At 38.7% G+C, this 10322-nt stretch overlaps 2 protein-coding genes across 2 annotated transcripts; both read right to left on the minus strand.

Annotated features, from left to right (window-relative positions):
• Positions 1-1938: 1938 nt before the first annotated feature.
• On the minus strand, positions 1939-3297 carry LOC136070798 (uncharacterized). Its single transcript, XM_065781235.1, has 2 exons — positions 3086-3297; positions 1939-2386 (listed from the first exon to the last, which is right to left on the minus strand). The coding sequence occupies exons 1-2, from the start codon at positions 3295-3297 to the stop codon at positions 1939-1941; spliced, it is 660 nt and encodes a 219-aa protein (XP_065637307.1).
• Positions 3298-6143: 2846 nt separating this feature from the next.
• LOC136070799 (uncharacterized) lies at positions 6144-7037 on the minus strand. The gene has a single exon (XM_065781245.1). It carries the CDS (start codon positions 7035-7037, stop codon positions 6144-6146), a length of 894 nt encoding a protein of 297 aa, XP_065637317.1.
• Positions 7038-10322: the final 3285 nt, after the last annotated feature.

A 10322-nucleotide genomic window follows, 5' to 3' on the forward strand; every position in this document is an offset into this window, starting at 1 on the left:
GGGAAGCCTCCCCAGCCGTCGAGGCAAAAAGGGAAAGCATGACTCGTCTCAGGTTGTTAAGCCCAAGCCCTTTTCGTCCCAGCAGCCCACTCAAGTATTTGATGTGGACTCGTCCACCCTAGTTGATATGACTCCGTCCAAGACTCCTTCGCCCAAGACGATCGTATCTACCTCGTCCCAACCATCCCAAAAGGCATCTTCAAACATTATTGAGAATGAAGATCTTGCATGGGAGCGCTTCCAGAACGCTATCATAGACGAGGACATAAACACTTGCTATGACATGTCTTTAAAGGATTTTGAACACTCTGGTGTTCATGATCTTTTTAAGGTATGTAAACATATCTTTACCTCGTCCTTGTTATTTCAAGATTCTTCGTCTTTCTATTTGTTAATTATTGTAATCGTTTTTGCAGGCCATGTCCAAATTCATAGCAGCGTCTAGGCAAGCTACTGGGTTAGATAGGACGAGAATCATGTTGAAGACGAGAATCAAAGAAGTGAAGGAAGAGTCGAAGAAATGGGCTGAAGTAGTTGCTAAAGCTAAGGAAGAGATGAAGAAGGCACAGAACCTGGTTGAGAAGCTGAGAGCTGATGCGGTGGAGAAAGATACTCGTCTTGATCATATACAGAAGAAGAATGATGAGCTGAGTATTCTTCTCACCAAGGCAAAAGAAGATGCAGTGACCGAGTTTAAGGCGTCCAAGCAATACACTGATCTTCTAGACACCAATTATGCAACTGGCTTTGAAGACTTTAGGATGGATGCTATGGAAAACTTCCCTGAAGTGGACTTCAGCTCCATTAAACTTAACCTGAATGCTGCTACCAGCTCTCTCCTTCAAACAGGTTCTGAAGACGCCAATATTGAAGACGATGCTACAACCCTTCCTCCTTAAGACGCCTCCAATGACAATGCTCCCCAGACTTAAGAAATGTTTCAATGTTTTGTACTTTTCTCTTTTTTTTTTTCTTTTTTTTTTTTTGGTCCATTGTTTTAGGACCTTTCTATGTAATGCAAGTACACTTGGCTCGTCCATAGTTTAAGGACGAGCTTACACAAAACTCCAAGTTTTAATTTTACAAGAGTGTTTGGACATTGGTTGTCCGCCCTTGAAACAGTTGAATGAATGATGTTACCTTTCTTTAATATATGCATGGGCGAGTCTTTATTTTCACATGCTAGACCTTATGCTTAGCTCATCCATATTACATATATTTTTACCATTTTTATTGGAATTTCACTAAGTGTGATTTATCCATATGAAGTAGTAATTCAGCATTATTCATCTTTTGATTTTGCCAATCTTCATCCTGAGACTCTGCATTTTTGCTCGTCTATGGACCGAAATGTTTTTGGTTCCAAAGATACTCGTCTATGCATTTCCTCGTTCATACTTGGGACATGCATAATATTTTACTTCGTCCATTGTATGGACGAGTAAATGTTAATCTCTTGATGGCGTAAGTTTTACCTCGGCCTTTTATTTGGACGGGTTCGCCTGGATATCAATTTTACCTTGTCCTTTCATTTGGACGAGTTTGCCTGGATGACATAAATTTTGCCTCGTCCTTTTATTTGGACGAGTTTGCTTGGATGGCATAAATTTCACTTCGTCCTTTTATTTGGACGAATTTGCCTTAAGAAAAGATTGGCGATACATCTCTGCATCCAGAGAATTTTCTCGTCTTGAGCTTTTCAGCTTTTAGCTACATGAAAATCAATACTCTACACAACATTATATACATAACATAAAAGTATTGTTTAAAGACGAGGCATACACTTTAAAGTTTTTATGCCTTCTAGAAATATAAGTACAAACCAAACCATAACTCTATCTATGACTTAAATATAATAACAAAGCAATATTAAATAAATAAGTCTTTATGTAGTCCTCAGCTCAGGCTCGTCCAGAATTACTCGCCCGGGTTAGCCTCTCATTGATAGTATCTCCTCAAGTGCTCAACATTCCAAGGACGCTCCAACCTTCTCCCGTCCAGGGCTTCCAAGTAATAGGATCCTTGTCTTTTGCAGTTGATAACTCTGTAAGGGCCTTCCCAATTAGGTCCCAACTTCCCATGAGCTGGGTTCTTTGTTGCTAAGGAAACCATTTTCAGGACGAGGTCGCCTATGTCAAACCGCCTTGGCTTTACCATTGCATCATACTGTCTAGCCATAAGGTTTTTGTACCTTGCCATCCTTTGTTCAGCGTCCATCCTTACCCCGTCTATTAGATCAAGATTCAAACGGAGTTGCTCCTCGTTATCTTTGTCCTGATAAGCTGCCACCCTATGATTGGCCATATGCACTTCTGCAGGTATGACTGCTTCTATTCCATAGGCTAGCTTGAAAGGAGTTTCTCCTGAAGGAGTTCTCGTTGTCGTCCTATATGCCCACAAAACACCTGGTACTTCATCTGGCCATACCCCCTTTACTCCCTAAAGCCGAGTCTTGATTATTTTTAACAAGGATCGGTTTGCAACTTCAACCTGACCATTTGCTTGTGGGTAGGTGGGTGAAGCGTAATGATTCTGAATCCTGAAGTGCATGCAAAAATCTTTGAAGAGTGCGTTGTCAAATTGTCGTTCATTATCGGATATTAACACCCTGGGCATGCCAAACCTACACACAATGTTCTTCCATACAAAGTTCTTGACATTTTGTTGTGTGATATTAGCTAAAGGTTTTGCTTCTACCCACTTTGTGAAATAATCGATAGCAACCACAAAAAATTTCATTTGCCTTACGCCTATTGGGAAAAGACCCAGGATGTCTAGTCCCCATTGTGCGAAGGGCCATAGGGCTGTCATTGGGGTTAAGTACTCTGATGGTTGTTTGGGGACGTTACTGAACCGTTGGCATTAATCGCAGACCTTGACATAGGCCTTAGCATCAACTTGCATATTTAGCCAGTAATATCCTGCACGGACGACTTTATGGACGAGTGATCTGGCTCCTGAATGATTGCCACACGCTCCCTCATGAATTTCTCTGAGTACATAGTTTGCTTCGTCCGGATCTAGACACCAGAGATAAGGCTGGGAAAAGCCTCTTTTGTACAGAATCTCGTCCATAAGAACGTACCTAGCTGACCTTACCCTCAGCTTTCTTGCTTCATCTTTTTCTTCTGGAAGTCGTCCATCTTTTAAGTATAATACAATTGGAGCCATCCAATTTTCTCTGCTCTGCAGCTGTTGTACTTCTGGGATATTTATACTCGGCATATACTGAATCTCATCCAATTCGTTGACGGCTTCATTCGTCGAAGCTTCTTTCGCTAAGGTATCTGCTTCCATATTCTCCTCCCTTGGGATTTGAACAAAGTTAATTTCCTCGAATTTTTTCATAAGTCGCATCACCCTGTTAAGATACTTCCTTATTCATTCTTCCTTAGCCTCGTACATCCCATTCACCTGGCCCATGATTACCTGAGAATCTCCCAAGATGAGTATTGACTTTACTTCCACGGACTTGGCCAATTCCAGCCCTTTGAGAAGAGCTTCATACTCAACTTCATTATTGGTTGCTTGGTAATGCAAGCGAACTTTGTGTTTCAATTTATCCCCTTCTAGAGATTGCAAGACCACACCTATTCCTCCGGCATGCTGTGTAGATGATCCATCAACATGGACGATCCACTTCTGGTTGCCTTTCGTCTCACTTACATCGTCATAACTTGGAATGAACTCTGCAATGAAATCTGCCAGAGCCTGAGCTTTTATGGCATGCCTAGGTTGGTACTTTATGTCGAATTCACTGAGCTCGACAGCCCATTGAATCAATCATCCTGCAGCCTCCAACTTGTTCATTGCTTTCTTGAGTGGGTGATCCGTCATGACGTTGATGACATGAACCTGGAAGTAATGCCTTAGTTTTCTGGAGGCTGTTATTAGTGCGAAAGCCAACTTCTCCATTAGGGGATATCGTCCTTCCACTCCCCTAAGTGCTCTACTTGTATAGTACACTGGCTTTTGTATTCTCCCTTCCTCCCTCATCAATGCTGAGCTCACGGTATATGGGGTTATTGCCAGGTATAAAAACATCTCCTCTCCTATCACGGACGGACTCAGTAATGGAGCCGTAACGAGGTACGTTTTCAAGTCTTGGAAGGCACTCTGGCACTCGTCCGTCCACTCAAATGCTTTCTTTAGAACCTTGAAAAATGGTAAACACTTGTCAGTAGCTTTAGAAACAAACCTGTTAAGGGCAGCAACTCGTCCGGTAAGAGACTAGACTTCTTTGATACTCTGTGGAGGTTTCATATCTAAAATTGCTTTAATCTTTTCCAGGTTTGCCTCAATCCCTCTGTGTGAAACCATGAAACTAAGGAATTTCACTGAAGATACTCCAAAAGCACATTTGCTAGGGTTCAACTTCATATGATATTGCCTTAGTGTGTGTTAAACGTCTCCTGCAGGTCGTCTAGATGTCTTCCCTCGTCCTGAGTTTTCACCAGCATGTCATCCACGTAAACTTCTACATTTCGCCCGATCTATGAACGAAACATATGGTTAACCAGCCTTTGATATGTTGCTCCAGCATTTTTCAAACCGAAGGGCATTACTTCATAACAAAACAATCCCTGGCTAGTGACGAAGGATGTCTTCTCCTGATCGGCCTCGTTCATCCTTATTTGGTTGTATCAAGAAAAAGCATCCATGAAGCTAAGTAATTTGTGGCCCGTTGTAGAATCCACCAATTGGTCAATACGCGACAATGGATAACTATCCTTAGGGCAGGCTTTGTTGAGATTGGTAAAATCTACACACATTCTCCACTTGTCGTTTGCCTTTTTGACCATCACCACATTGGCCAACCAATCTGGATAATATACTTCTCGTATAAATTTTGCCGCCATCAGCTTCTGAACCTCGTCTCTGATAGCCTGATCTCTCTCCGGGGCAAACACCCTTCTCTTTTGTCGAACTGACTTTGAGGTAGGACAGACATTTAGACGATGTGTAATGACATTGGGGTCTATACCCAGCATATTCTCATGAGACCAAGCGAATACATCAGTGTTTTTTCTCAGAAACCGGATAAGGTCCTCCTTAATTTTTTCTTCTAGATCTGCCCCGATCCTGGTACACCTCTTAGGATTTGTCTCATCTAAAGAAACATCTTCTAACACTTCAGCAGGTTCTGCCACGACTCTCTTCTCTTCAATGTTCATGGCTTGGATTTGTTCGTCCATAGCCATCATCGCCAAGTAACACTCTCTTACTGCTAGTTGGTCTCCATGCACTTGTACTACTCCTTGCACTGTTGGAAACTTAACCGACAGGTGATAAGTGGATGTTACAGCCTTCCAACTATTTAAAGTCGGCCTTCCAATTATAGCGTTGTAGGAGGATGAACAATCTATCACAAGGAAGTTCACCTCCTTAGTAACCTGCTGCGGGTATGCCTCCACTGTCACTGGTAATGAAATACTACCCACAGGTTGTACCTTTATTCCACCAAAACCTACTAGGGGGGAGCTCGCTGGTCGGAGCAGGTCTCGTCCTAACCTCATCTACTGAAAAGCTGGATAATACAAAAAATCAGTAGAACTTCCATTATCTATCAACACCCTTCTAGTCTTGTAGTCAGTAATAAGGAGGGTGATGACAATAGCATCGTCATGAGGGTGATGGATTCTCTCTGCATCCTCGTCCGTGAAGGTGATGGCTTGCTCGTCCGTAGTCCTTGCACTCGGTGATCATCCAGAGAGTTGAACGTTTTGCACTGCTTTCAAGTATGCTTTCTTTGATTTGGACGACTGTCCTGCAGAACTTCCCCCTAGAATGATTCTTATTTCTCCGAGCGATGGTCGTGATGATTCCTCTACCTTCCCTTTCAATTTCTCGTCCTTGTGGTCTCGTCCAAGGAAATTTCTCAGCTTCCCTTGTCTGATGAGATTCTCAATCTGCTACTTCAAATCGAAGCATTCGTCCGTGTCATGCCCATGATCTCTATGGAAGCGACAATACTTATTCCTATTACGCTTGTTGGGATCTCCCTTCATCTTCTCCGGCCACTTTAAGGAAGGCTCGTCTTTAATTTGCATAAGGACTTACTCGAGCAGCACGTTCAAAGGGGTGTGCTGTTAATTCCTCGCTGATGGACCTGCCTTCTTCTCTCGGTCTTTCTTATCCTCTGTCTATCCCTTCTTTGGACGAGGACGCTGTTCAGAGTGACGAGCAGGGTATGTTTCCATTCCTTCAGCTTTCTTCCTCTTCTTAGCTATGATCGCATCCTCTGCATTCATGAAATTTTGGGCAGAATGGATGAGTTCGGCCATGGACTGAGGTTCCTTCTCATAAAGTTTATGTATGAACAAGTCAGAGTTGACCCCATTATGGAAAGCTGCCAGCAATAACTTATCATCCACCTCGTCCACGGTCAAAGCCTCCCTGTTGAAGCGTGTGATAAAGGATCGCAGGCTTTCATTCTCCCCTTGCTCTATAGTCAATAAACTAGACGAGGAACGCTTGTGCCTTTGCCCTCCAATGAAATTATTAACAAACAATTTGCTTAACTTCTCAAAAGAACTTACTGAATTTGGGGGTAGTTTGCAAAACCAGACTCGCGCGGGTCCCTTAAGGGTGGTGGGGAAAGCTCTACACATTATCTCATCTGGAACCCTTTGAAGGTGCATGGTAGTTTTGAAGGTAGTGATATGGTCAAATGGGTCACGCATCCCATCATATGAATCCAAAGAATGCATCTTGAATTTCGGAGGTAAAGGATGACCATTGATAGGGGTTGTGAAGGGGGAGTCTGTTCGGTGAACCAGATCCTCTACAGGATTTGTTCTTCTCATGTTTTCCCTCATCTCAGCCATAACTTTCCTCATTTGATCCATCTCTCTTTCTAAGTGTGGCACTCTTCTTGGTGCATTACCCCTTGATTGGCTTTCTGACTCCACATTTCTTCCATCTGCTTGGTTCTGACCATGCTCCTCTCCATAGACCTCCTGACGTTGCCCTCTAAGGTTAATTTCCCTTCTCAATTCCTGATTCTGATGGGTTAATTCCACCATGGCTACAGCCATAGACTGCATGTGTTGAACTGATGAAGGTTGCATTGCAAGTGCCGATTGACGGTCATGATGAGGGTTGCTGAAGGCATCTCTACTCTTGTCCGGACCATTTCAGCCCTTTGTCGAAGAAAGAGATTACAGAATTCAACGATGAAACTCAAACGTAAAAAATTCTATCTTGTTTCCCACAGACGGCACCAATTAATGAATCCAATGAATCAGTAGGCTAAAATTTCTGGACGTAATGATCTACAAGCCAAATCCTGAAGAAAAGAAACAACAAGTCAGAGGAGACCGGTGGAGGCTGGTCAAAAATCCTCCGATGGTGAAGTCAGTAAATTCTTAATTCTCAAAAAGGGAAAGAATTTTTGAATGTAAAATTTCTGAGTTACCTCTCGCGTTTCAATAGAAGAGCCTTTATATAGTGTCTTCTGAGGTAGTTATTTCTCCAAGCGTTGTGTAGTTCGGAAGATTCTGAGGTAACTCCCATAACTGCTTTGGAGGTTACTTCATTTGGATTCCATTGATTATACCCGTTTTCAAAGGAGGAACGGTTACATTCTAATAGATAAGCGGAGTGCAGAGGAGAATTTCAGGACCCTCGTCCATCTTGCTAGTTTGATGGACGAGTGAATCCTTGGACGAGCTCGTCCGTCTAGACAGACGGATGGACGAGCTTACAACAAATGGGGTTGCTTTCCTGTGGACGAGCTATATGGACGAGTTTAGCAATTGGCTTTTTTGGTGACACCATCAATAACATTAATTGTATCACTTTTGTGTGCTATTGTTTCTTTTTGGTTGTTAAAATATTCTTTTCTTTTCTTTTTTTTTGGATCCCCCTCATTTCATTTATTCTTCTATTGTGTAAGTAATACATATTGATAATAAAACTAAAAGAAAACCATTACCATTTAATTATATATTTTTAATACTTTTACCTTCAATTTAAGTGGAATTTTTTTAAAACCTATTTGATCTAACTTGACCCATCATATATATATATATATATATATATATGTATGTATGTATAAAAGTCATCTTCTTGGTTGGTTTTAATGAATATATTTCCCTTTCAAAAAAAAAAAAAAGATTTAAAACAACAAATCTCTTCTCACCCTATCCAAAAAAAAAAAAAAAAAGCAAAAGTCATACTTAATATTTTTAATTACTTTATAATTAAAAATTAAAAACAATGAATTTTAATTTTAAAAGTAAGGATAATTTTGGAAACCTATCTTTAAGCAAAAGTTAGGTTAGTGCACAATATTTTTAACATTATTTTAATAGAATTTGGTCAAACAAATGTTTAATGATATTTTTAAGTTTTGGGTGGAGTCTCATTTTTCAAAATCTTAAAATAAAAAATAAAAAAATTTTAAAAAAGTGTAATTACGTCTTTCAACTTTTATGCACGAAACAGTTTTGCCATCACGTGTGAAATAGTTTGACCTCATTGGCAATAGGCGACTAATTCTGGTTAGAGATAAAGCTAGTCTTGTTTGTTGTAATAGAGTTGTTGTTTGTTAGTTAATTTCAAATGTCGTTAGCAAAAAAAAAAAAAAAAAAAGAGGTAAAAAGCTGTACTAAATAGTAACTCACTTTATGGAATAGGAAAAATATATGTGATAAAGACATATCAGGTACAATTTTTATCTTTTTTTGGAAACCCAGGTACAATTTTTATCATTTCATGGGTAATTGCAATCACTGCAAGAGGGCAGTGACATCATTTGCATCAGTGCTATTGTTTCTTTTTGATTGTTGTTAAAATATTTCTTGTTTTTGTCCAGTTCATTTAATTTCATTTATTCTTTTATTGTGGAAATAATACAGAATGATACTAAAAATTAAAGAGAAATGCTATATGTGATTTTTCTACTTGAAGGCTCCCTCCTTTTGTCATTTGATCATGACATTTTCATTCAAGTTGCAAAGTTTTCTAAGTGCTTGTGCGTGTATTGTCACCTATAAAAAATCCCTCCAATATATTTTGAGGGAATCATCCAATAGATATTAACAATAATACTAAGATTTGATGTTAACATGTTAGTGTTATAATAATAATAATAATAATAATAATAATAATTAATCTATATATAAAAGCAAAGACTTCATGCGAGAGAATATAAAGTTTTGTTATGTGACAACGCATTCCTTGGGATTTTCTTTATTTAGGCTTACTCCTAAATTAAGTTTGTATTTACATTATAGTATTAGTTCATTGAATTAACTAATGGAGTAAATGCATATATTTTTATTCTTTCTCAAAAAAAATTATTTATAATAATAATAATAATAATGAATTTAAAATATTTAGTCGTTTTGACAACAATTGACACAAAAATCATAAAAAATTAAATATTAGTAAGTTCACTAAAATTAGTCATAACTATTTAGATTTCTTAATATCTTTTAGTGATATTATATGTATAACCAACATTGTAGTATTTCTTCTATGTAATTAAAAGGATTACTAATGTGATAAATATATATATATATATATTAACTATTTTAACTGGTTAATTAATTATTTAAGTATAATGAAATTTTGATGTCAGTTTTATAAGATTTATATGAGGAAAAAATTGATTAGAAATATAGCATTCTTGCATAAATTTACTTTTGCAATGGTAAAAACAAGGTCCAACAAAAGAAAAAATAAAATAAAATAAAAACACAATCAAGAATTTAAAAAAAAAATTATATATATATATATATATATATATATTTATAATGAACTTTAGATAGGTTTTCTAGTACTCTTAGTTAATAGAGATTATTAAAGATGTGACTTGAAATGATTTAAAAGTTCATGGTTTTAATTTAAAAGAAAAATAGGCATTATACATCCTAAATTTAATGAGACTCATATTGTCATAAAATTCATATGCATAATTGTCCCTCCTGTACCTCAAATTATAGTTTTCAAGTTTGCCAGTGAGCCAATAACCCTTTTGTCTATCCATTACAAATGAGAGATGAAACCAACTCACCCAAGACATAATACGCACCCATTATGAACTACATGCAAATTACACCATGAAAGGATAACCAAAAACAAAAAGAAAAAGATGAAATGCAAGGACACCTGGCATGTATAAGACAATTGGCAGATACATAGGCTGCTAGGTTGCTTCTCCTGCTTAGTGCAAATCAAACAAGAAGCCACGGGAAAAAATTTAGGTGCTCTAGGAGCAATGCTCCCTCTTCTCACATGAGAGGTGAGCCTCACGTGTGGGTCCCATCATAGGGCCCACCTCTCATGTGAGAGGAGGGAGCATTGCTTCCGGAGCA

The sequence above is a fragment of the Quercus suber genome, unplaced genomic scaffold (genome assembly GCF_002906115.3).
Source record: "Quercus suber isolate HL8 unplaced genomic scaffold, Cork oak 2.0 scaffold_14, whole genome shotgun sequence".
Classification (NCBI taxonomy): Eukaryota; Viridiplantae; Streptophyta; class Magnoliopsida; order Fagales; family Fagaceae; genus Quercus; species Quercus suber.

What these genes read in the sequence shown, in the direction of transcription:
- LOC136070799 (XM_065781245.1), bottom strand. Translation starts at nt 7,037, where the DNA reads ATGGCTGTAGCCATGGTGGAATTAACCCATCAGAATCAGGAATTGAGA.
- LOC136070798 (XM_065781235.1), bottom strand. Translation starts at nt 3,297, where the DNA reads ATGGAAGCAGATACCTTAGCGAAAGAAGCTTCGACGAATGAAGCCGTC. An exon ending in CTGAGGGTAAGGTCAGCTAG is followed by an intron (nt 2,387 to 3,085) that starts GTACGTTCTTAT and finishes GTGGGCATATAG; the next exon opens with GACGACAACGAGAACTCCTT.